The 27839-nt window shown below is 44.8% G+C and overlaps 1 protein-coding gene across 2 annotated transcripts in view; it reads left to right on the top strand.

Moving 5' to 3' along the window:
- ASIC2 (acid sensing ion channel subunit 2) overlaps window positions 1–27839 on the top strand; it is a 1127000-nt gene that overhangs the window by 1087219 nt on the left and 11942 nt on the right. For both annotated transcript variants that reach the window (NM_001271252.1, XM_028835771.2), the window contains 2 exon segments: window positions 24345–24495; window positions 26910–26966. In NM_001271252.1, the coding sequence (NP_001258181.1) occupies window positions 24345–24495; window positions 26910–26966 (208 nt within the window).

Here is a 27839-nt window from a genome sequence, read left to right as displayed (position 1 = left end):
CCAAGCCCCAACAAGAATAATTTGTCAAGTCTGAAAATTAAGAATCCATGTAGTTAGTGTTCTTCAAGTTATAAGCTAAATTTCCATACAACAGATCTCAGAGGTGAATTGCAATGTGCTATCTAGTTAATAGAAGCCATCCTACTAACTCAGAACAGACTGCCGCCTGGGATTTTCTTGAGTTGGATAATTTGAGTTCTGTTAAATAAAGTATTGTTTACTAAGAAAACTATTTTAAAAACTTGCCTGTATTAGGCAGGGGAGGCTAACTGTTGTAACAACCCTTAAATCTGAGTGGTTTAACACTAACACAATAAGAATGTGTTTCTCACTTGCGTTGCAGTCCAGTGCAGTCGGCACTGGGGCTGTTCTCCATGCTGCCATTCAGGGACCCAGCCTTCTCTCAACTGGTGTCTCTGTCCTCCTCAAGGTTTTCAGGCTCATCTCTCTTTAGCTATCAACTGGTGAAAGAGAGAGCACATCTATTCAACTGCCTCAGTCAAGTGATCCCACATCACTTCTACTATACCACATCTCAATGGTGAGAACTAGTCACATGACCCTCCTAGATGCAAGGGGAGCTGGGAAAAGCAGTCAGCCCAGGAAGAAGGTGAGAACTCCAATACTGGAGTACTGCCCTAGTTCATCTGTGCAGTGAACTCACAAGTTAGCACGTGGCATTTTCTTAATGAAGGTGCTCTGGATGCCCACTAGAGCTCAGTGGGCAAGATTTGTCTAGCCACCCCCGACCCAAAGACCCCAAACAAGCAGGGACCTCATACCCTGGAGGTCACTGGGTAGAGGCTGTGTCCATCATCCTGTCCTCTGCCCTATCCAACCTGAAGAGAGAGTTTTGCCCTCCACCTGCCAAGTTCCTCAATGCCAGGAGCTTCCTGTTCTGCACATGCTCCTCCTAATAGATGACTCTTCCCTCTCGAATCCACAGGAGACAGAGGCTCTAAGGCAGTTGTCAAGAATTACTGCAGCCCAGAGAAAGGACTGGGAGAATGAGAGTGATTCATCAAGAAGACTTATAAGCCGATTGGGCAACTCATGATCAAAGCTGTTTAGCTACCCAAAGGGATAGCAGAATAAATTACAGCCAGAAGAATTAACAATTACAACCTTGGCATCTTGCATTGTGAAGGCTCATTCCAGTCACCTGTCACCAAGCTTTTAAAATTTAGGGGGAAGCATCTGGGGGTGCCTGACTCTGTGTGTTTATATCTTGTTTTCAACAACTGAAGGATGGGTTTCTGAGAAAGAGAGTGAGATAGGTATTTATAAATGAAATATTTTCCTTGGGTTCCTCTTTTCAGACCCATTTTTTTCTGCGGTCCCATTTGATTTCTAGCAGTCAGTGGCTCCTAGCACTGGCTTTTCATAATGTGGGCTTTGCTCTTTTTCTCTTCCCGCTACCGTCACCGTCAAGTAGCTAATGATTCATAAACAGGCGTGACAGCACGCACATGTAGCACAGCACCACATAAAGGGCCCTGGATAAACCCTTTGTGAAAATCATGGATCCTTGAATAATTGAAATAATGTCTGCCCTGACCCAAGGTTGGGTGAATTTTACAGACTAGATTTTCTTAAGGCAGACAAATTTTTTCTGTCCTCTTTTGCCAATGAGGATCTCTGCTATATTGACCACCTGCTATATGTCATATAGGCAGTGTGCTAGATTCTGTTCTTATGTCTCATAAAACCCCTCCGATGAATAATGGTATTCCTATTTCACACAGAAGTAACTGATACTCAAAGAGGTTCACTAACTTGCCCAAGGTCACCAAGCTAGCAGGTGGCAAGGATGAATTTCAAGCTTAGAAAGTCTGACTCCAACCTCAACCCAGTCCCCAAATGAGGTGCCTGCCTACAGGAGTCTCAGGAAGACGCCAGGGAGTAAATCAGCTTATTAATATTTTGTAAAGCTTCTAGGAGATGACAAAACTTGGATTCACAGGGCTGTGGATGGTGTGATAGTCAATTCAGGGGTCTAGTTTGCAGTGTATGGGATCATCTTCTTCCTCACACAGTAACCCAGAAAGAGAGCTGGGCAGGGCACAGGATGGGGAGACAGCTGGTTCAGTGTGCAGTAGGACCAGGATTCAAAAGACTTGGGTTCTCATTCAAACTGTGCCTCTGACCTGCTAAATTATCTCTAGAAAATCACTTTGCCTTTGCAAGTCTGTCTTCAATCTGTAAAATGGTGATGATATGCCTGTCCTCCATTGAAAGGGAAAGAGACCCTCGGCAGAGCATTCTGAGACATACAGAAATCTCTCATCGGGTCTCGGAGAAGAAGGTCTATCCAGGGGCAATGGGCATCACCTGGTATTAGACAAGGAGAGGTACCTTGGTATGGGGACTGTAGGATAGTGGTGCAGGGCTTCAACATTAGACTGTTGAAATCTAAATCCTGACTCCATGACTAGCCAACAGTAAGACCATGGGCAAGTTTCTTCATGTCTCCATCTTAATTTCTTCATCTGCATAGCAGGTAACAACAGTACCTACCTCATACCTAATCTATGCAAAGCACCAGGACCAGAGGGTGTCCGTCCAACCTTCCCTGCACCCTTACCCTCCCACACTTTCTCATGGTGTTTCCATATGCCAGTCTCCCCACCACCAAGCAGGAGGGCCAAGGGCCATGGAACAATCTCAAGGAGCCAGACTTGAATGAGGGTTATTTGTTCCTCTTTGAAAAGCGAGCACCCAGGATTTCCTCATGGTCTAACAGCATGCATCTGCTCATCTATGATGTTACAGATTTGCAGGGGATGTTTCACTTCAAAGACCACTTCATCAGAGCAGCAGGAAAGACATCTGAGCATTTTGTAGTTAAAGTCAACATTGCTTACGATTTCTTCCAATGCTCTTTCCAACACCCCTGCGTTAGGGAAGAGAGAAGTGGGGTAGGCAACCTAACATTTTTGAGCACAGACTATATGGCAGACCCTATACATGCAATAAAGACACTGAGGCCTATAGAGGGGATGTCACGGGCCATGGTCATCCAGAGCCAGGATTTGACTCTGGTTGATCCCAATCCAGACCGTGGTCTCTTGGGCATACAAGAGAAGGGATGCCGCCAATACATTTTGTCAACCGAACTTGCCCTCTCTTACTATGACTCCAGCATAGAGGTGTGTTTTCAGAGGCGGGTGGGAGCTGAGGAATGGCCTCTCAGTTTAGATCTATGATCTGGGAAATTTTTCCAGCGGCCACATTCAGGTATAAAGAAAACCTCAGCAGAAGGCTCAGCAGGTTACATCATCTCAGTTGAAGCTCCTGAGGTTGGGCTTCAGGTCTTCCGTTGAGGTCTTCCTCAGGGTGAGCAGGCTTACCCGACACCATTTTCTTTCCTAACATTCCCATCTGGTTCGAAAAGCCTTGCCCTGATCCTTGGAACCACTAGGGGGCAACAGTGAGCAGGAGACAGATTGCCCAATGTCACAAAAGAGCACAGGCATGAGGAGTCTCTTTCCCCTTCATCCCTTCCCTGTCCCACCCATCTTGCCATAATTCCCAAATGGTGAACGGCATGAGGGATTTCTCTTGGTGCAGTCCTGGGGAAGAGGAGGACATTTTGGAGCGCCTATTTTATGCGAAATGCTGCAGTGGATGCCTCAGTCAATATGTTAATCTCATTTAACACTCTCTGTAACCCTATAAAGTAAAGCTAAGTATTCCCATTGTACAGATGAGGAAACTGAGACTCAACAACATTTTTAAAACTTACCCATGGTACACAGGCAATAATAACAGCAGCTGCCACTGACTGAGCACCAGCTGTGTTCCAGGCACTGTACTGAGCCGTTTGTAATCATGAGTCCATTTGCTGTATCTCATCAAATCTAAGGCAACTACAACTCTAAGGGCCAATATTATTTTAAGTGACAGTAGGAAAGAAAAACACTGCTAATTAAACTAAACACAATGCTAAGAGGCCATTAATGGTAAGGGATTATAGACATGTTAGGATACAGAAAAATATGCATCTTAAAATGATGAAACATAGAAATTCTCAAACAGTGAGATACATGCTGTTATTCCCAGTTTATAGACAGGGAAACTGGGCCAATAAATGAGACAGCCAGCCCCAAACCTAGGTCTACCTGAGGTACACAGCCTAGTCTTTAACCACACCATGCTACTCCCAAGTATTGACAAAGAACCCACTGCGTTGCATTGTGCCAACACTCCCCTAGGACATTCCACTCAGTCTGAACAGCAAATCTGTGAGGCGGTACTGCTGTCCCCCTTCTACAGACGAAAGGGCAGCTGAGAATTAAAATCCAGACCTGCCCAATACCAAAGTCCACGCTCTTTTCACAACGTTGCATGGTACACCACCTGCCCCTTCCTGCCTCTATGATCCCCAGATGATCTCATCTGGAAGCCCACATGGCATCCTGTGTGGACACTGATGTCACTGGGTTGAGCCCCTGCTGGAAAGGTGAGAGTGCATGTCCTTCTTGGGGTCCAGCCAGGAGGGCAGAGAAACCTGGAAGAAAATAATACCTAGGACCAGACCCTCTCTATCAGGTGAAATTGACAGAGAATTCGCTCTCTGCAGTCACACCGCACAGTCCAGGCAGACAGGCAGGCCCCTGTACCAGGGACAAAGATCCAAACCCAACCTAGAACTCTAGGCCCTGGGATGGGCCCACAGGACCCAGGGAGAACTCTCATCCAGAGGGTGCTGGGGAAACTAGTCAGGTTTTTAAGACTCAGGGCTCTAGACCTGGAGCAGATTTCAAGGACTAGACTGCACCACCACCAGTGTAATCTGTAGCAGGTGACATGGTCTCTCCTGACTGAATTTCCTTTTCTGGAAAATGAGAGTAATAACCATAACATGCATTAGGACATACAAGGCCCATCCAGAAATTGAGTCCCTTACCTGGATTTTACTATCAAAATTCTTCCTAGCTGTAGGTTGGTCCCGAGAGATACATTCAAGCATGAGCTCACTGGCCATCCCCAGTTTCCTACGGCATGATCTTCAGGGACAAGAGGCCCTAGTGAGCAGTGATTAAGAAGCTATGGGGCTTTACTGGTTCACAAACTGAAGTGTGCCTGTCCATGACAGAGATGAGAGATTCTGTCTTAGTCAGCTCAGGGTGCCATAGCAAAATGCCACATATTGAGTGCCTTAAACAACAGACACTTACCTTGTCTTATTTCTAGAGACTGAAAGTCTGAGATCAGGGTGTCAGAGTTGGTTTCTGGTGAGGACTCTCTTCCAGGCTTGCAAACAGCCACCTTCTTGCTGTGTCCTCACATGGCCTTTCCTCAGTGCTCACGTAGACAGAGAAAGAGCTCTGCTGTCTCTTCCTCTTCAACAGACATCAGGGACTACAACCTTATCATCTCACTTAACCTTAATTATCTCCTTAAAGGATCTGTCTCCAAAAATTGTCACACTGGGGGTTAGGGCTTCAATATATGAATTTTGGGGAGAGGAGACAGACAATTCAGTCCATCACAGATACAAATGACTTCGAACCTCTGAGGTAGGTGGTGTATTTATCTTTCCATTGCAGTCCTTCCTAATGGTCAAAGCATTCAAGATTACATCTATGAAGGGCAGCATCTGCCCAATTCCCATTCAGAGTTTTCATGACGCACCCCAGAGACATTAAAACCAATGCCGGCAGCCACGCCAGACAACTAGCTCAGCCATATGCAACTGAAATCCTTTAGTGGAAAAGAAAGGCTCAGCTATATACAACTGAAACCATTTAGTGGAAAAGAAAGTACTTTACTTACTGTAAAGTAAGGCCAGGCATAGTGGTTCATGCCTGTAATCCCTGCACTTTGGGAGGCAGGGAGAATTGCTTTTTGAGGTGGGAAAATTGCTTGAGCCCAGGAGACAGAGGGCACAGTGAACTATGATGGTGCTGCTGCACTACAGCCTGGGTGACAGACCCTGTCTCTAAGAAAAACAAAAAGTTGGGGGAGGGATCTGTAAAGAAGCTCCACCCCATGTGAGACATGTGCCCTAGTATGCCAAGGATTGTAGCATTTCTAGGCATGAGGACAGGGAACTCACCCACTCTCAACTCTGAGAGGGAAGGGGGTCAAGAACATAAAGGTTGGATCCCACATTTCACCCTGGCAGAATCCCATAAAAGCCACACATGTTTTATGCCTGTAAGCATCCACTATTCCCCCACTGAAAAGATCCAGGAAGAGGACAATAAAAGATGAATTTTATGGCAACTGCTTGGTGCACACAGAGCTTCCTGCGAGGCCATCTCAGGGGCCAAGGGATGCAGCAGAACCTTAATCATGCGGCGTCACGAGCGCAGGGAAGAAACTCATCCAGCTCTTGAAACTGGGCTCTGGGGTTGGTTCTGCCCTATGGGCCCTCTGCCCCTGCAGTAGTGTCCCAAAGGGAGAAGGCGACTGGGGCTCATTCTGACGCCTCTGCCCGGCCTCCAGCAGCCTCCCTGGTGGAGTGTCGGGCGTGGAATTGTCAATCTGCTGCAGCTGCCACTCAAGGGAGAATTAGTGTGTGGATTAACTGAGGCTGCACACACAGAGACCCTGACAAGTTGCCACACATGCAGGAGCTCAACAGACATCCCCTTCCTTTTTTATTCAGGGCTAAGCCCTGAAGCTTGGTGCTGGGTCAGCTGAAAACAAATCTGTTCTGAGGCTATGGAGGGCTAATGCTGGGGTGGGGGAGCATGGCTGGAGAGGAGGACAGGCAGGCTGCAGAGGCCAGAGCTGGGCAGGCTTCCCCTGAATTCAGCTCCCCACGCACACACACCCCGCACCCGCTCACACACTCCCAGCCTGGGCAAAAGCCACCCTAGGACAAGAGACACTCCTTCATTCCCCACTCAGAGGGGAGAAAGTAGATTTTGAATAGAGCAAAAGCCAAAATTGCAGCAAATGCATTGAGGTGTGCTCTACTTTAAGAAAACCCATGAAGCAAATATTCCAACCTGGACCCAACTTCCATTTCAAATACATCCATTGAAAAAAGCAAAGAAATAAAAGGTCACTATTCCAAAAGAGATAGTGAATGGAAGCCAATTTATACTCCGACAAACAGACTCCTGACCCCACCCCAATCCCCTGCCCTGCTCACTCATCCAGGAACGTCTCCATTGCCGTGTAAACGTAGTATGTGTAATCTATGTTAAGGGGAAGAGCGGGATGATGGGAACTGAAAATGGATGACTAGCTAAGGAGCAGTCAAGCCCCAGATGGGGCCACAGTACAGGGAAACAAATAGTTCAGGGCTGCGCCTGTGCACTCTCTGGAGGCTTCATTCACACCTTAGTCGATGTGAGTAGAACCTCTTGCAGTTGCGCAGTGCATACTCTGCACAGCTGTACCCGGCAGCTCTGAGACTGTCCAATTCACATGGAGAAAGGTCACTTCTCCTGACCTCTTCAGATTCTTCAGCTGAGGGTGGAAGTTGGACTCAGGAATTTTCTTAGAAAGATGGAAATGCAACCAGAAAAAGAAAAGGAGGAGGAGAAGGCAGTGCGGGGAGAAAATGCAGGACAGAGATGCAATCTGGAATGAAAATTGCCCCTTTCCAGCTTACAGAGGAGTCAGGACTCTCCCACTCAGTACTATGTCTTGAGGACCCCAACAGCACTGGCAGGTCAGATGGTGGCCCTCCCCATGACCCTGGTCCAGAAAAGACAAAGCTGATCACCTTGCCTGTGGCTGGAGGGGCTGAAGAAAAGCTGAGCTCTGAGAGGTAAAGTGCCTGGCCGGCCCCTCATTAGCCAAGCCACGCCTGCATGACTCCAAAACCCAGGCTCCTTCCTGTGGGCAAGGCCACCTCCCCACCCACATCCCTGGAACACTTCTCCTCTCCCTGTTTCAATCAACAAATCACACACGGAGGCAATTTGCTGGGAACATGCTTCCGGCAGCACCAACAGCAGTCACCCAAGAAATTGTGTCCCAGTGAAGATGTGATTATAATGGTGCGTCGGCATGCACAGGCACACTGAAAACGCTCTTCTCACTGAGGCGGCTCTTTCGCTGGGGAGAGGAAGGGAGGGCGTGGATTTAACAGGAGCGATACCTACTAGTGATATGTAGGATTCACAGTATCATTTAACAGGGGTGATACCTACTAGTGCATGTGTAGGATTCACATTAACAGCTATGGAGAACTGTTCAGGCCCTCAGCTGGTACAGTGTTGGGGCTGCTCCATAGGCACCAGGCATTGCACCCCAGCCGGACACTCACCCACACGCCAGCCTTGCTGTATTGCCTGAGGCTGCCCCACCAGGCTGGGCCTCTTTATACCTCTGTGTCTTTGCACATGCAGTACCCTCCACCCAGAACACCCTTCCCACTCCTGATCTGCCTAAAAAACCATACAGTCTTTCTAGACTCAGCTCAAAGGTGACCATCCCCTCCAAAAAGTCTTTTCTGAATGGCACTCCCAATTAGACCACACCCTCCTCAGTGCCCCCACTATGCCTGGACATTATGACCCCACTGTAGCATTTGCTTGGTTATGGGCATGTCTGTTCTTTTAGACTAAACCCCACGGGTGTAGGAATCATACCTTATTCATCTTCATAGCCTCAATTCCTAGCAGTGTTTCTGGAACAGATTAGGTGCTTAATAAACGTTTATTGGGGCCAGGCACGGTGGCTCATGTCTGTAATCCCAGCCTTTGGGAGGCCAAGGCAGACAGATCATTTGAGGTCAGGAGTTTGAGACCAGCCTGACCAACATGGTGAAACTCCATCTCTACAAAAATACAAAACTTAGCTGGGCATGGTTTCAGGTGTCTGTAATCTCAGCTACTTGGGAGGCTGAGGCAGAAGAATTGCTTGAAGCCAGGAGGCGAAGGTTGCAGTGAGCCAAGATCTTGCCATTGCATTTCAGCCTGGGCGACAGAGCGAGACTCACTCTCAAAAAAATAAAAAAAATATAAAACGTTTATTGGACATATAGAAGGTGGGGGCATGGGAAGATGGATGGATGGATAAATGGATGGATGGATGGACAGATGGACAGATAATGGGTGGGTGGGTGGATCGATGGACAGATGGAAAAAAACTGCAGAGGCTGTCTCTGCTCTTATGACATCAAAGCTTAAGGGATTCTTACAGAGCTCTAGAGGCATATCTAGAGCCAGCAAGGCCCAAGATAAAAGTCGTGTTAGAATGAGTCAAGTTATAGTCTTTCAAAAAAAAATCCTCTTGCTTTTTTGCATAACCAATTCACATTTTTTGCTCTTATCACATTCTCTCCCACTCATAGACATTTTTGCAATGGATATGAGCTTATTATTTTATTCATCACAAACCATGGGTAGTTCATTTTTTTAATTGATTTTTGTTGCTCATCAAAGTGCTATATCAGCTACTACTGCAACTTCGCTTCCAGCCAGCACAACAATCAGCTGTGTGTGATTCCAGGGCAGGAGCAGGGCATCCCCAGATTTTGATGGGGTGATTCCTTGTGTGGTCTGATTGTCCAAACGCCAGTCAGGGATGCTCCTTCACAAGCAGGCAGGTTGTGGTTACTGTTCTCGTGGGAAAGTCATGCTGAGCACATTCTGTATTTTATATAATACATAATAAGTTTTGTCTGTTCTCTGTGAATATTTAGCAATGTGTGGTTTGATGGTTTCTACATATGAAGTCTCCCAAAATGGAACATTTCCTCTCAGTTCCAATTTCAATCAAATGGCAGTGTTTAGATAAGTTCTAAGACCATGTCTGTGATTGATTGGTGATGTCTGCCATATGCCCAGGATTGGAGGGAATGGGGAGCAGTCACCTGGTTTGGCTTATAGAGCACCCACCACCTATACTACACAACAGGTTATCTATTCTGAACCTACATGCTGCAGAGGAAAATGCTAAGTCTCCTAGAGACGAGAGCGGGTTAATAGCAGAGCCAAGATTAGGATGTCCCCTGACTCCCAATCAGTAGCCTTGTGGTCAGACCAACTTGCGTTTGAATCCTGGCTCTGCCACTTCTTAGCACTGTGGCAAGTGACTGAAGTTTGCTCATCAGTAAAACAAGGATAATATTTAATTGGCAAGGTTGTTGTGAGAGCTAAGCGTTTGATGCGTCTATGCAACATTTCCCATACTGGGGTCTGAAGAACCCGTAGCATATTCCTCTCTCAAAAATCTCTGCAATGACCTCCAGCCACTCACTCGGTAATTACTTCTGCTTCCTGTGGACCCCACCCTGCTGTGGTATATTCTTTCTTTAGGCAAAGCAGTCTCAGGTGTTTGAAAAAGTATGATCTGCTGGGTTCCAATCCCAGCTAGGCCACCTACTGTCCAGTGTGACCAGAGTCATTTAACCTCTCTGGGCTCCAGGATCACCAGATATCCAACAGAGACAATCAAAGTTTCAATTCCATAAGGCTGTTATGAGGATGCAACGAGTCGGTTCTAGTGAAATTCTTAGAACAGTGCCTGGCACATAGTAAAGGTTCAACAAATATCAGCTATATTTATACCATCAGTTAATCTACAGTCAGTCTTTTGGGCAAGTAGTACCCAGTCTCACAGGGTTATTGTGGGGATTAAAAGAGATGATATTCTTAAATCCCTTTTAATCCACAGGCACCAACTGGCGGGTGTTATTGCTCCATCTCTTAACAGCGACTTTTGCTTATTCTTGATCTCATCCTTTCTGCTTTGACCTTCTGGGTTGAACCCTTACTGAAGCCAGGCAGAGGCAGGAGGAGGGTGTCTCACTGCTTCTGTGCTGCCTACAAGGACATGTCTCCCCTGAGACCCCTTTGCTGCCTCTGTTACCTGCTGATTGGTGGATTTGATTTTAGTATTGGATTTGATTTCCAGATTGTTTTAAAGGAGCACAATAATAATCATATACAAACACTTAAATCATGCAGCAGGATGCAATAAAAACATCAAACTGAACATTATGGCTCAAAAAGCAGGCTCTGATTTGCCCTCCATCTGGGTGGGCAAGACAGAAATTTGCACTTATAGTGGGAGGCAGGACAAAGAGGGGAGCTCACAAGGCACAAGGCTAGAAACAGGGGGACCTCGCAGGGCCACCTGATCCTATAACCTGCGGCCTCTCGGAGAATAATGCCCCTTACAGATGGGGCACAGAGGCCCAGAGAGGTTGAGTGTCATGCCCAAGATCACACTGGAAATCCTGGACTCAGTTGTGATTTGGTGCTAAGCCTACCTCATTGCAAAGTCCATGAGGACCAGCATGGACATTCTGCTCCTGCCTGGCTTCAGCCTGGTTCAGCAGAGGGCAGAACTCAGCTGACACCCACAGAAGAAGCATTTAGGCCAGCCCTAGCCAAAGGGGAATTGTCAATTCCAGTGGTTAGAACCTGAGTTCTGGCTTAGAGGAGGCAGTCTCTTGTACTTATCCTCTGGTCTGGGGCTGGGAGAAAGCAGGATAGGGAAATGCATTCATTTGCTTATTCGTTCATTCAACAAACAAGCATCAAGCACCCACTATGTGTCAAACCCTGAGATCCAGTGAGCAAGAAGAGACATGGGGATGTTCTAAGAGGAGGATGGCAATTAGGACAGGCAAATGGACCAGCCACCATACTGCCACCCTGAATGAAGGACTTTCATAAGTGCTTTCCTAACCTAAAGACTCAGACTCAACAGACGCATGTCAACACTGTGTAAGGTGCATCCATGTGTATTGTCTAATTTAACTCTCAGGAAGTCCTCAGAGTTGCAAATTATTATCTCTGCTTTGCAGATAAGGAAACTAAGGCCCAGAGTAGTTAGGTAACTTGACGAAGACCACAGAGCTCACCAGTTCTTCCCACCACCCCTCAGCTGTGTGGGCAGGAGGAGGAGGGAGAGAACAGGCTCCAGGGCTCTGGAGATGTGCCTCAAGATGGTAGCAGGAGGGGCTAAGGCAAACAGGGGCCCCTTGAGAGCAAGTACCCTGTTTTATGCATCTCTATAGCCCCAGTGTCTGGCCCTGTGCCTGACACATTCTAGGAATTAATGAAGTATTTATACAACTAGGTTGGACCACTGGGCTAGTTCAGCTAACAAAAGTCTTTCTGAGGCCCCCAATAAGATAACAGCCCAGGGTGCACCCCCACTCCTGTCTCTCACAATCTCAAAGGACACATCCGTCAGGTTGAGCACTACCTTGTCAATGATAGAGCCTTGCTGAGCAAGCCAAAAACTCCTTTTGACTATGCTCTGAAAAACAGATAGCAAAGGAGACTTTTTGCCTCCACTCCCAAGGCAGTTTTTCCCAGCGAGAAGGCTTTCAGGCTGTCTCTAAGCTAGGGTCGTGCTGGCCTCATCTTGATCAGTTTCTCCAGACAAAGAAAAAAAGGAAGAAAACATTTCTGACCTAAATATTTAGACCACCCCAGTCCTAGTCATCTGAGAGTAGCCCATCCACCTACCACCCTCCATCCTGGATGGCAGTAACTGAGATGTGTAGACTCAAAGACTTTGAAGACCCTGGAGCTTAGCAATTTTCTGGTCCAGACCCCTGATTCAATGGAGCAGATAAGTTAGGCTGAGAGGTTACAATTCATGCCCCAATAGTGCTCTTCTCACACCACCACCCACTACATTGCATTGCTGACACCATTGTGAAGAAGTGGTCAACACTGTTGGATGGTAGCTTCCCAGCTAATAATACACAGACAGAGATCCCAGAGAGGAGACTTCATTGGAACCATGGGTCACTGGAGTGTGTCTCTTCATGACTGATGCAAAGGCATGGCCAGGTGGGCTCCAGCCATCACTCACTGCACTCCCTGAGCCAACCTCCTAACTGGAGAGATAGAACGGCAATTCTGACTCACGGTGAGACCGTGGCTGCCGTTTATTCACCATCTATATACATCAGGTACTCTTGGAGATGTTCCATCTTGTTATACAACAAGGCAGAAAAATATCTTAACATTTAGCCTTGGAATTCCTCTTAGGGAGGGAACTTCCTTTCCTTGGGAAAATACTACGATAGAGTGAGACTCTGTGGGAAAGGATGTTGCCATGTGCCAAGACTTCAGAATAGGATGAAACTGCTTAGGAACATGTTGATTCTGCTCCTGGAAAAGGGTAAGAGCACATGAGTGAGAGAGAAAGGAGGAGGGCGAAGAAAGAGAGAAAAAGATGGGGAGGGAGCAGGATCAGGCAGGTGAAGGAGGAGTAGAATCGTCTCTTCCAGTCGAAGGTTTTGCTTTGCTCTGAGGTAGCCCCCTCCTCCAACTCCCTCTGACATCTTCTGTATGTTCTAATGCCCAGGGTGAGTGGGCATTCTGTACAACTTAACAAGGGGCTGCGTTTTATGTCAGGTCCTATTATGCAGAACAGAGAGCAGATGTCAGCCAAGGGTAATAGCTGGGTTACACATACTTTAACATATTCAAAACTCACAGCATCCTTTGAAGTAGCCAGTATCTCAGGATTGATTCTTATGCAGAAGGGAAGGTCAGAGAGGCTCTCAACCATTTGTCCAAGGTCCCCCAGCTAAGGTGGTGTCAGGGCCAGGATTCAAACCCAGCTTAGTCTTGACCACGGAGCACAGGCTCTTAAATGGGCATTCCCAGCAGAAGACGAGCCAGGATCTCAGACACACGGGTCAGTGAGGAAAAGGAGGAGGCCAGGCCAGGCCAGGCAAGGCTGAAGATCCTGACCTCTGCCTGGGCAGGAACCCTCAGGGATACCCCCAAGCCTAATGGACTTTGGTCCATGTAAGCAAATGTCCAATCCCTGTAGCACCACGGAACAGCCCTGTGAGTACCACGTCCAATCCCTGCTGCAGAAGGCCTAGAGGCTGACATAACAGAAGAGTCAGGTGGGTATCAGGTGAGCGAGGTGTGTATCTCTCCCTGTATCCCTCCTTTTTCCTCTCTCCTCATGTATGCTTTCCTGCCCTTTCCAGGAGCTGAAACAACATACTCTTAAGCAGTTTCATCATCTTCTCAGCATCTGCTCACAGCAGCATCTAAGTCAAAGCCTCAGAGTGTGGCTGCAGATACAAAGGAGGGAAGGGCCCAGGGAGCTTGGCAAGGTCCTAGGAGATTGGCTGGACTCCCCTGAGGGCCGCGAAGGCTGCCTACAGGGCCTTGGGCAGCTGTGCTTGCTGCAGCGCCACCTGCTGGTGTGCCTTGGGATCTTTGGTCTGGGAGAGGCTGGAAAAGTCAATGAAGAACAACATAAGGATGTCCCCAGGCAGGTTAAGGGCAAACATCAGCTTCTCTCCACAAAATGAAAGCGACTGTTGAGGGAAGCTCCAGACAGTGGAGCGGTGAAAGACATGCACCAGGGTATTTAATCACAAAAGTTCTGCGTTCCTTGCTCTGGTGGTAAATTTAAGCAATTATCAAAGCCTCCAGCTCCATGGCACAGTGGAGAAAGAGTGGGGGGGATGAGTTGTCAAGTACATGCAGGAGCATCTCAATCCTGGGTGTCTCTCCTCGATCTCCGGGCTAGCTCATCCACCCTACATCTTCATTATACACTAATGACTCCCACATTCATGTCTGTAGCCCAGATCTCTCTCCCAGCTCCACTCCCATAGATCCGTCTTCCTGATGACACCTTGACTTGGATGTCTGAACCAGGCAGGAGTCATTATCACAAGAAAATCAACTCAAAATAACTTAAGCCAAAAAGGGCAGAGATTTGCTGGACTGTTTAGCCAAATTGTAAAGAGAGCCAAGGCGGAGCTGGGATATTTGTTGAATAAATGAAAGGATAGAAAAACATGAAGGAGTTTATTAAGAGAAGAGGATGAGAACTAAGTCTTGGCAAGCACCTACTAGCATATGAGCACTGAACTTATTTAATCAGATAAGGAAACTAAAAGCTGGGGCTGAGGGATGGGGCTGTGTAGCTTACCCAAAGTCACACAGCTGTCTCTTGAAAGAGAAAGGTTCCGCATGGGTCATTCTGCTAGCTCTCATTCTCAAATTTGAATAAGAGATTTAAGGTCTATGATTAGACACAGGGGCTTAAGAGATCATGGAAGTCATCTCATCTAACTGTACACCCAATGCTTAAATCTCTCTCTCTTCCCATCCCAGCCAACTTGTTGTAAAGTTTCTGCTTGAACAGCCCTTGTGATGGAGAACTCACTCCCAAGACAGTGATTTTATTATTGAATTATACCAGTGGATTAGAAAGTTCTTCCTTATGTTGAGCCAGAATGTATCCAATGCTTATAATGTGCCTACCACAGTGCCGGCAACAAAAATAAACGTTATCATCATCCCACGTTCCTTATTACAACTATTCTTGTGTCTATCTTTCCCTTGGGATGCCAGAAAACAAATCTAATTCTTCCCAGAGACAGTTCTTCAGATATTTGAAGATGGTGCTTCAGGTTCCCCCTGAGGCTTTGCTTACCCAGGATAAACAAATACTCCAACCCACTTTCAGACAACTCATTGGTAAGCAAGAGTCGGTGCTGTGCACACAGTAATTTTCCAGCTGCTGTTGTGTATGAGGCTTCAGAGACGCTGATGGAGCAAATGATGAAACAGCCACAGCAGGGTAGGCGGAGTATCTGAATCATGACCTCTGCAAAAAAAAGAGGGGGAAGTGGCTGACCCTGAACAAACCTTGGCCCATCTCCAGAGCTTCACCAGCTACATTCATTGTCTACCCATTGTAAGAACCCATTTTAGTAGAAGAGAAAGAAACGAGTTTCCCTCAAAGTTAATCTACATCGTTTTAGACCCCCAGTCCCTGCCCAAAAGGCATGATTAGTCCCTCCAAAATCCAGATTGTGTGTTCATGGATCCAATATTGAGCAATGTAGGGGATCCAACCAATTCTAAATCTTAGAATATCAACACTTGAATGGGACTTGGTGGTGTCTACCTTCCAATTCCTTCCTATTTACAGATGAGAAACTAAGGTCCAGAGGGGAGCAGTGACTTATTCAAGGTCATACAGGAAATCTCTGTGAAAGCCTGTTTAGCTCACAAACTGAAAAGAAAGAGTAATATGACAAAGTAGAGCAAGGCTTCATGGGAAAGGAAGAACAGGGCAGTTAGATAAAACCAAAGAAAGGCTGGGCATGATGACTCACACTTGTAATCCCAGTGCTTTAGGAGGTGGAGGCAGAAGGATTGAGATCCTAACAAGACTCCATCTCTACAAAAAAAAAAAAAAATGTTCAAAATATTAGCTGGCTGTGGTGGTACATCCCTGTAGTCCTAACTCCTTGGGAGGCTGAGGCGGGAAGATCGCTTGAGTCCAGGAGTTCAAGGCTGCGGTGAGCTATGATCATGGCACTGCACTCCAGCCTGGGCAATAAAGCAAGACTCTGTCTCTAAAACTAACTAAATAAATAAATAAGGTCTGAAAAGTGCTCCGTGGAGGGTTTCTCCATCCCTCCCATCGATTTCCATGACATATGGGGCATTGTGGCACTATGTCACTAGCAAGCACATGTTTAGGATCAGAAATCTGCTGACTCTGCCCCTCACAAGGTATGTGATCTTGCACAGACTACTTAACCTTCCTGAAACTCAGTTTCCTCATCAATAACATGATAATAGGAACATCTACCTCAAAAAAAAAAAAATAGGAACATCTACCTCAAATATTAAAGTAAGTAAGTATAAAGCCTTTTGGTTTTTCAGTAATGGTGAAGAAGCTAATATCAGACTAACTCTCCTGGAAATAGCAATCATAAACTGTGGACAAAATATTTTCAAACTACTATTTGACAGCACTGGAGAGAGACCAAAACCAGGCATAAACCAGAGGTGAGCTATGGCTTCTCCCTTGAGGGCATTTCAAAGTTCTAAGGGAATACTGGGGATGGAGCTCAACCAGAAATCAGCAAGCATTAAGTTTAAGAACCAGAAATAAGTATTCAGGGTTGCCAGAAAGGCTGAAAATTGGAAGGGTAAATCCTAGAAAAGAGGGACCCACAGAGGGAGATCCCTCAAATTTTTACACAAACATCCCTAAAATCTAGGTTGAACTTCGAACTGTATGTGGATAGGGAGAGAGTCTAAAAAGCCCAGGGGGATGACAACAGTTGAAAGAGCTGAGTAGTAATTTCAGCTGCTGCCATTGCATGGGGAGATAGGCTACATATAAATCTCACCAAATTAGAAAATCTTGATGAACAACTCAGGCTGTCCATTAAGCCCAGAAGTGTTATTCCTTAGGAGTTAAGATCACATCCCAAGACCAGGAGCTAAACCCCAGGACTAAGGACAAAACTAAAATATACCTATCTCTAAACTAAGCCTTAAACAATGTCTCCATGAAATCAAAGTAGTACACCATTAATTTAACCACCTACTAGAACAAAACTCAACAGCATTCAGAGAATGAAAATCTACCCAGTCACCAAAAAGAGTTATCTGAAATGTTCAGTATATAATAAAAATGACTGTCTCCCAGTATACAATCAAAAATTCCTAGACACATGAGGAAAGAGGGGAAACATGAAAAGAAAAATAAACCACCAGTAGAAATAGATCTACATATAATCCCAATGTTGGAATTAGAAAACAGCAACTTTATAATAACAATGATAAACGTGTTAAGTAATTGCAGAAAAAGATGTAAATAATGAGAAAATTTTAGTCAAGATATGGAAACCTTTAAAAAAAATGAAAGCCCTAGAACTGAGAAACATACCATCTGAAATTTACAAATTGTTTTATGGAATCAATGGAAGATTGGATACAAAACAATAAATGAATGCCAAACTTGAGCACAGGTTAATAAAAATTACTAAAATAATACATAAAGAGAAAAAAGACTAATGGAAGGGAATAGAGTGCCAATGACTTGTGAGCAGTGTCGAGTACTCCAACATGCATATAAGCGGTATCCCTGAGAGGAGAGACGGAATCAGGCAGAAAAACAGTTGAAGAAATACTGGCTAATATTTTTTCAAATTTGTTCAAAAGCATCATTTCACAGACCCAGGATTCTCAAGAATCCCCAAGCAGGATAACTACAAAGAAAACCACACTTAAGCGTAATGTAGTTTAAATCCTGAGAAGCAAAGATGGAGAGAAAAGCACAAAGGCAACCAGAGGGAGAAAAGGGGGCATAATACCTGCAGGGAACAATAAAAATATGGCTGATTCTCATCAGAAACAATGGAGGCCGAGACAGAGGAATAACACCTTTGAAATTCTGGAAGAAGACACTTGTCAACCTAGAATTCTATCTACAGCCAAAATCTTTCAAAAATAATGAAAATCTAAGACGTTGTAGGTTTTTTTTAGTTGGTTTTGGGTGTTTATTTATTTGTTTGTTTTAGAGGAGCCTCATGCTCTGTCACCCAGGCTGGAGTGCAGTGGCACAATCATAGCTCACTGTAGCCTTGAACTCCTGGGTTCAAGCGATCCTCCCACCTCAGCCTCCTGAGTAGCTGAGACTGCAGGGGTGCACTACCACACCTGACTATTTTTACTTGCTAGAGACAGAGTATTGTTACAGGATCTCTAGGGTGTCGATTTTTCTGGCTGCAAACCTCTGTGGCCATGGTGCCTTTGCCTGAGTTCTTGTCCTGCATCCAGGAAGAATGAAGGATGCAGACAAGTGAAGGGAGAAGAAGAAAAAGAAGAAGAAGAAGAAGAAGAAGAAGAAGAAGAAGAAGAAGAAGAAGAAGAAGAAGAAGAAGAAGAAGAAGAAGAAGAAGAAAGAGAAGGGAAGGAGAAGGAGATGAGTTTTATTTAGTGTTAGAACAGCTCAGAAAAGTGGGTAGCTCCTCTCTGCAGGCAGCTCACCCCATCGAGTGTTCAGCTCTCAGCAGCGAGAAGGCCCTGGAGGGTAGCTCCCCTCTGCTGGCAGGTCATCTCTGCAGCTCTCAGTGGAGAGGGTACTCCTCTCTGCAGCTGGTCGTCCAGTCTCCTCATCTCTGTGACCTCTTGGTCCTCTGGCCATCCTCTGTTCCGCTTTGGCCGAGCCCAGGGCTTTTATGGACCTCAGAGGGGAGGAAGTGTGTGCCGATTCATGCATGAGCAGCCATGGGTGGGCCTGGAAGGGGCACCCTGAGTCCCAACTCCAGTGGGCAAGACTGGCAGTCCATCCCACAGCCTTCAGGTCTTCTCTGGTCTGAAGGTGGGTCGTTACTGGGGACCCACCCCCTTCCTGCCAGGAATCAGTCTGCCTCCTGTGGTAATTCATGGCCCTGGGCCTTGGCCCCCAACCCTGCTCCAAGTTCAGTGGAGGCTCCAAGAGCCAAGAGGGGCCAGGCAGTGGGAACAGACACCCACCAGTCTGCAGGGATGGGTTGGGGTGGTCCCTTCTGGGGCCACTCAGGGTGCAGGATACAGAGATGCCCAGGTCCTGCACTGGGAGGGCAGCTGCAGCTGTACCTGGGAGCTCCCACCCACCAACTTGGAAGGGGCAGGGCTCCCACTTATCCCCTGCTCCTCCCTGCTTCCTGGAGTGGGAGGTCCAGGTCTGCAGCCGTGGGTGCCGCAGCTGCAGCTGCAACCCCAGGAAGGCAGATCCTACCTGTTGCCAGCTCCCAGAAGAGCACAGGGAGGCTCGGATCCACAGCTGCAGTTTGGGTGGCTGTAGCCCTGCCCAGGAGTTACAGGAGGCCTGGGTCTGCAGCTGTGGGTGCAGTGGCACGGGGAGCTCCAGTCTTAACTCAGAAGGGTCAGGGCTCCCACTGGCTCCATGGAGTGCGCGCCCCAGCTGCACAGCTGCAGCCGGCATGATGGTAGCAGCCACTGCCATCAGTATCACTATGTTGCCTAGGCTGGTCTTGAACTCCTCGCCTTAAGGAATGAAACTTCACGAATGAAACTGAAGGAATGAAAACTGAGAAATTTTGCCACAAGTAAACCCATTCTCAAAAAAAAAAAAGTTAAAAGAGATTCTTCAGCCTGATGGGAAATGATATCAAATGGAAAATTCAGATCTATAAGAAGCATGATGAATAATAAAAATGGTGTATATGTGGATAAATATAAAACATAAGCTCTCTTTCTTCTTTAAAAGTCAATGGGTTGCTTAAGGCAAAAATAGTATTAACAGTGTGACCAGGCACAGTGGCTCACGCCTGTAATCCCAGCACTTGGGAGGCTGAGGCAGGTGGATCATTTGAGGTCAGGAGTTTGAGACCAGCTTGGCCAACATGGTGAAAGTCTGTCTCTATAAAAGTACAAAAATTAGCTGGGCATGGTGGTGCATGTCTATAGTCCCAGCTACTTGGGAGACTGAGGCAGGAGAATTGCTTAAACCCAGGAGACGGAGATTGCAGAGAGCAGAGATCACGCCACTGCACTCCAGCCTGTCTAAGAGAGTGAGACTTTGTCTCAAAACAAAAACAAACAAACAAACAGTGTATTATAGTGCTTATAACAGAGGCAGAAGTAAAATGTATGACACACAAGCAATATAAATAGAATTAATAGAATTATATGTGAACTGGCATAATATTAATTCAAGGTATATTGTGATGTTAAGGATGAATACTGTAAATCCTAGAGCAACAACTAAAAATAATAATACAAAGAGGTATAAATTGAAACTCAAAGGAGAAAACAGAATGAACTATTAAAATAATATTCAATTTAACCCAAAAAGAGTCAGAAGAGAGAGAACAAAAGAAGAAATAGAAATGGGGACAAATAGGAAACAAAGAACAACATGATAACTTCAACCCAACTATATCAAAAATTGCATTAAGTGTAAATAGATCAAACCCTCCAATTAAAAGACAGAGATTGTCAGACAGGATAAAATACGACACTCAAATAGATGTACCTTAAAAACACATTCAAAAGGAGATGTACCTTAAATATATAAAGATTCTGACAGTTAACAGTAAAAGGATGAAAACAAAATAATAGATAGAAAAAGATAAATAGTTGGAGAATAAAGCTGCCACGTCTGTTATCATGCAAAGTAAACTTCAAAACAAGGACATTGCATGAGATGATTATTCACAATGATGACAGGATCAAGTCATCCAGAAGACGTAGCAATCCTAAATATGTATATGCCTAATAAGTTTCAGAAATACCCAAAGCAAAAATTGAGAAAACTAAAGGGAGAAACAGACAAATCCATAGTCATAATTAGATGTTTTGATACTCCTCTCTCATAATTGATGAATAAGTAGACTAAAAAGTTAGTAAAGATATAGAAGATCCGAGCAACACTATTAAACAACTAAACCTAATTGCCTTTTATAAAACAGTATGCCAACAGTTACAGAATACATATACTTTTCAAGTGCATATAGAACATTCAACAAGATCAAACATTGATTTATTTTTCTGGTCCAGTATCATAAAAACATCTCAATAAATGTTAAAGAAATGAAACCATCGGGAGGATGTTTTCTAACCAAAGCATAATGAAATTAGAAATTATTAACAATAAGGAAAAATAGAATACAAATTACCAACAATCAGGCATGAAAAGACATAACCATAGATCCTACAGACATTAAAAAATGGTGAGAGAATATTACATACAACTTTATGCCCACAAATTCAAAAATCTAGATGAAATGAACAAATTCCTTGGGGAAAAAACACAACTTACCAAAACTAGCACAAGAACAGAAATAGAAAATCTGAATGTCTCCATATCTATTAAAGGAATTGAATTCATAATTAAAAGTCTTCACACGCATACACACAATCACCAGGTCCAGATGGCTTCACTGGCAAATTCTATCAAACATTTAAGTTAGAAATGGCACCAAGTCCATACAAATTCAGAAAATAGAGAAAGAGGAAACACTTCATAACTGCTTTCATGAGGTCAGCATACTCCCAATACCAAAACTTGACCAGGAGATTATAAGAAAAGTAAATTAAATACAACATGCCTCATAAACATACATGCAAAAAACCTCCACAAGATACTAGCAAATTGAATAGAGCAATATATAAGGAGGATAATAAGTTATGACTAAGTGGAGTTTATCCCAGGAATGTAAGTTGGTTTCAACGTCTTCAGATCAATCAATACCATTCACTGTATTAATAGAATGAAGAAGAAAAGTCGTGTGATCATCTCAATCGAAGTAGAAAATATATTTTCCAAAATATATATCATTGATGATAAAAACTCTCAGCAAATGAGAAATAAGACAGAACTTTCTCAATGTGACAAGCACATCTAAGAAAAACATATGCCTAATATATTATGGTGAAATAATGAACCCTCCTTCCTAAGATCAGGAACAAGGGAAGATACCTTCTCTCTCCAGTTTTATTCCAACATGATACTTTCTAGCTAATACAGCAGGGTAAGAAAAATAAATTAAAAATAATAATAAAGACTAGAAAGGAAGAAGTAAAACTCAGCAACAAAAAAAGAATGAACTACTAAAACGTGCAAAAGCATGAATGAATCTCAAAAACATTATGCTGAGAGAAAGAAGCCAGACACAAAAGAATGCATACTGTTTGATTCTATTTATATACAATACTAACACAGGCAAATCTAGTTTATAATAACAGAAAGCATATTGGGGGTTGCCTGAGGGTTGGCAGGGAGGAAGTGACTGCAAATAGGAAATTCTGGGGGTTCATGGAAATGTTCTATACCTGATTAGCGTAGTTGTTACAAGGGTGTATACACTTGTAAAAATTTATTAAATTGCACATTAAAATTGATGCATTTTATTGTATATAAATTATATCTTCTGAAGTTGATTTTAAAAAATAGATACTATTAAGAGAATGAAAAGGTAAGCCACAGACTATAGGTGGTATAGACAAAATATTTACAATACATGTATCTGACAAAGGACTTGAATCCAGAATATACAAACAACTCTTACAACCCAAAAGTAAAAGTAAAAAAATAATAACTTTTAGTGGACAAGAAAACTCAGACATTTCACAAAATATTATATATGAATGGCCAATAAACACATAAAATTGTGCTCAAAATCATCCATCAGGGAACCGCAGATACAAGTGAGACACAACTATATACCTACAAAAATGGCTAAAATCAAAAAGGTGGATGAAGTCAAGATTTGTCATGGACATAGAGTAATGAGAATTCTCAGACACTACTGGTGGAAATATAAAATAGAAGAACCACTTTGGATAACAATTGGGCAGTTTCTTATAAGGTTGTGCCTATACCTATCTTACAAACCAGCTATTTCACTGCTAGCCATTTACTCAAGAGAAATTAAAACATATGCCCACAAAATGACTTATGTATAAATATTCATAGGAGTTTTTTCATGATTACCAAAAACTGGAAACAATCCAAACGCCCATGATCAAGTGAATGGATAAGCAAATTGAAGTGTAGTCATACATAATGCTGGAAAACTATTCAGCAATAAAAAGGAAAGAACTCCTGGGGCAAACAACCATGTAGATGAACCTCAGCGACATCATGCTGAGTGTAAGAAGCTAGACGCAAAAGAGCACATAGTGTAAGCTTTCATTTATATGAAGTTTGAGAACAGGCAAAGCCAACCTATGGTGAGAGAATTCATAACCATGATTACCCAGGTAGGTTGGGACTGATTGGACAGGGACAGAAACGAACTTTCTAGGGTGATTTAAAATGTCCTCTATCTTGGTTAGTGTGCTGGTTACATGGGCGAACACATTTTTAGAATATATTGAATAGTGCACTTAATATTTGTACATTTTATTGTGTTTTTATTCTTTAATCTTAAAAAATGGATATAAAGGACTTAACACCTAGAAAATGCTCAACAACCATTATTTCCCTCATCCTTCACCCTTCCCATTCCCACTAGGCAAGTACCATAGATGCTAGGAGAACATTTATGATCACTGGACCTCTGAGAATAGAAGTGTAATTTTCTTCAAAGGGAAAAGATGCCATCTACAGCATGACCTGGGGAGTCTCTGTAGTCCAGGCCCAGGACTATAAATAACAAGGATAGTGCCTAGAGCCATTTCATTCTGAATCTTCCTCTGGGTTTTGTCCTCCAGGTCTAGGTCTGGGATTCCAATGTTTCAAACCAAGAGGGTGGAATTTAGTTGGGTCTTTCCAAGAGATGCGAGATGACAAAATGTGGGAGTGGGAAGACATGGTGGGGTTAAGAGACTCTCAGGAGAACCACATTTAAAGAAGGTTATAGAAGCTAAGTTAGGGTGGGGCCTGATGGTGTGCCCCTGTAGTCTCAGCTACTAGAGAGGCTGAGACACGAGGATCGCTTGAGCCAGGAGTTCAAAGCCAGCCTGGGCAACATGGTGAAACTTTGTCTCTAAGAAAAAAAATAAAAAATTAAGATAAGGTAAGAAAACTAGTGTTGGAGCCAGATGTTGAAGATCTATAAAGTTAATGGTATTTAAATGCTTAATAATTGTTTCTTGATTGAGTAAGTAAATGAATGAGTTACTGAGTCTGTTGAGGCTGACTACCGCCCACTCCTTCCTGTCTTGCAGCTCACATACCTGCCCCCACCGTGGGGTGAGTGCCGATCCTCAGAGATGGGCCTCGACTTTTTTCCTGTTTACAGTATCACCGCCTGTAGGATTGACTGTGAGACCCGCTACATCGTGGAAAATTGCAACTGCCGCATGGTTCACATGCCAGGTCAGTACCAGGGCAGGGTGGCCACAGGGCCCCTGGGATCTGCCTGGAACCCGCCTTGCATTTCTCATCCTAATGGGAAACACTTCACCCACTTTGCTGGGATCCAAAAGGATGATGTTCTGGGAAGACTCTGTTATTTGGTGCCCATTTACAGGGCAGGTGGAAACTTCTAGTCCAGCAACCAAGACAGCATCCTGCTATCCAGAAGCACCCAGTGTTGGGGGAATGTCCATCCCAGTGTTCAATGTTTGCCAATTGTCTGCTGCTCTTACCTCTGAGAGTTTAGTGTCCAGAAAACTGGATGCTTGCAATTCTTACAGCTCGTGTAGTACATGTTTGAGCATCCAGATGTTTCTTTCTTTCATCCAGATGTTTCCCTTTTTGTGTCCAAATGTCTAGCACTCCTTCAAATGAGGCAATAGTCTATTAGCCAGCAAATAAATGTGCATGTCATGACACCTCTCTTGTCACACTAACAATGCATGTGGCCATCTCATGCAGTTGGCATACCAGAAGCTGAAGTGCAAAGTGGAAAGCTGATCTGGGGAGAAAGAGCGTGGTGTTGCAGCCAGGACGCATGAATGGGGCCTTGGTTTCTAATTTAGGCTCTTCCACTCATTTACTGTGTGACCTGGTTACTAAACCTCTCTGTTCTCACGTTTATGGTCTTTAAAACACAATCATTAGCTGTTACAATGTGAAAATTAGGCTAGGATATAAAATGTTTTGTAAACTATAAAAGTCAGTGGTTATTATTTAGCATATTGGAAGAGGGCACCAAAAGTCATGTTGACTGAAGACCTACTATGTGCCAGGAATGTTGCTATTGTATTTAGTAGCTGTTATTTCATGGTTATATCATACTTTATTCAATTTTACTTAACTAAATCCTTATACTGGACATTTGGTTCATTATCAATTGTTTTCTGTTATAATCCATGCTGAAATGAACATCCTCATTGCTACATTCTGAATTATTTCATTAGTTATCAGCAATTTCCTTAGTAATCTAAGATTTAAATTACTGATCTTTAAAATTGCCTCTGTCAAAAGGGACTTTGCCAAAATGATTAAGGTTACCAACTTTAAGTGGGGGAGATTATCTAGGTGGGCCCAAATCTCATCAGAATCCTCAAAATCAATCCCCCTTTTCCAGCTAGGGTCAGAGGGAGAAGTGACTATGAAAGACAGGTCAGAGAGATGCAAACTTGTTCACTCTGAAGACAGAAGAATGTGGGTAGTCGATGCATGTGGGTGGCCAGTGAATGTGGGGATGGTCTTTGGAAGCTGAGAAAGGCGAGGAAATGAATTCTCCCCTACAGCCTCCAAAAAGAATATCGGCCTCCCACCCAACACCTTGATTCTGGACCAATGAGACCGATACCTAACTTCTGACCTACTAAGCTGTCACATAATAATAAATTTGTATGTTTTAAATAATAATAAAATAAAATGGCCTCTGAGCTTCCTAGAAGGCAGAGCAAACAGGGAAACATGTCAAGCTATTGTTTTTGGAAAGGAGAAAGCTTATTAACTCTTCAGCTCTGAAAAAGGATTTTGGGGAAGTGATAAGGAAAAAACATTATGGTGGACTTTAGCACTGGGTAAAAGAAAGAAAAAAGATCCTGGGTTTCTACAAAGAGAGCCCAGCAAGGAGAATCCAGCAATGGGGAATATTATTCACCTGATGCTCAGACTAGGCCACCAGCCAGCGAGGTTTTCCCCACCAACCCTTAGCCAAAGGCAAGCAGTAGAGGTGTCAATCACACCCAGGACACCAATACTGACATCTCAGTGACTAATGTGGAATTATGAGCAAAGCAATAGAGAAACACAAGGCAACCCTTGTTCCCATACAGCAGTGTGGTTGTGCTGAGAAGAGCTCTAGGCTCTGGATCAGACTGACCTCTGTTCAAAGCCCACCTCCATCACTACTAGGCTTGGTGTCCTGGGAAGATAAGATGCTTAAGCCTCAAAATTCTCATGGGTAAAACAGATATAGTACTTCTGACTTCAAAGGGTGCCTGTATGGGTTAAAGAAGACGATGTGTAGCCAAGCTTACAAGGTGCTTATCACCACCTCCCTAGTCTCAATCCTCAAGGCGAGCTCACCTGTCACCGACAGGAGCTGGCTGGACCTACAGAGAAACATGGGAGAAGTTAGCCATACAGATCCTACTGTCTCCTGCTCAACGAGGTGAACAGCCTGCCCAAGCTTACACAGCAGATCAGAAGCCAGCCTTCCAGCTTTGGGGTGCACTCTGATCCAAGGCTCTCTTCGAACTGCCCACTGGCAGGCCGCTGCCCCTTCAACTGCCAGGAGGCACTCCCTTCCCTAAGCCCAAAGCAGAGGAGGTGTTGCCGACATGAATGTTCCTGCCTGAGTAACTGTGTCTGGTGTTTCTTCTTTGCAGGGGATGCCCCATTCTGCACCCCTGAGCAGCACAAGGAGTGTGCAGAGCCTGCCCTAGGTCAGTACTCAGGAGACAGATGGAATCATGGGGGCAGGGGGCCTGAGATTGAGATCCAGGAGATCATCTGGGTGTGGGGAAAGATCAAGCGGAAGAAGGAATGGAGAGAGGATGAGAAGAAAGGGGCTGGCCGAGTGGAGTTGCTGCAGGGATGGGAGAGGCAGATGGAGAGGAGGAAGAAGAGAAGGTTGGGGAGGGAATTGGTGCAAGAGGATGAGGGCTGGAAATGGAACTGGGGAGAGAAAGGAGGTATGGAAGGTGGAGATGGAGAAGGAGTAGGTTTCAAGGGGAACGGAGGGTGCTAAGGAAAGCAGGGGAGAGGACAGAGGTGGAGAGAGGATAGACAGTGGGCAGCCAGGTGGGCACCAGAGGAGCTTGGCAATACCTCCCCTCACACAATCCGAGGCCAAGGTGATTCTGAAGTCACATCTTTCTTCTGCTCCATTGAGCTTGGGGAGGTGGAGGAGGACTGGAGAGGTAAGGTCAGGTTTGCATTGCATGTGCGCAAATGGAAAACACAGAGCACACTCCTTCCTCCTCCCCAAGCGGCCTGCTGGGGGTCTGCCAGTTGGAAGAACTCTGCTGGTTCCCCAGCTGGAAAACTAGGAGGGACAGAGAGTGCACAAACAAGCTGCCACCCCAAAGCTAGGCCCACTCTGTCTGCTCGCCTCTCTCTGGACCCAGGAAATGGCTTACAATCAAGACAAGCGGACTTTTTAAACAATGTGCACTCAAGTTCGTTCAGCATCTGCACTTGCTGGAGCTAAGCGAGGCAGTGTTGGCCTCAGGTCCGGATACCTCCAGGAGGACTAGAGAGGGAGGCCAGGCTGAGAGGGGAGGGAGTGACTTCTGATGTGTGCAAAGACTCAGCAA

Source organism: Macaca mulatta, chromosome 16 (genome assembly GCF_049350105.2).
Source record: "Macaca mulatta isolate MMU2019108-1 chromosome 16, T2T-MMU8v2.0, whole genome shotgun sequence".
Lineage (NCBI taxonomy): Eukaryota > Metazoa > Chordata > Mammalia > Primates > Cercopithecidae > Macaca > Macaca mulatta.
Note: the sequence above shows the minus strand (reverse complement) of the source record. Positions and strands in the feature narration are given on the sequence as shown.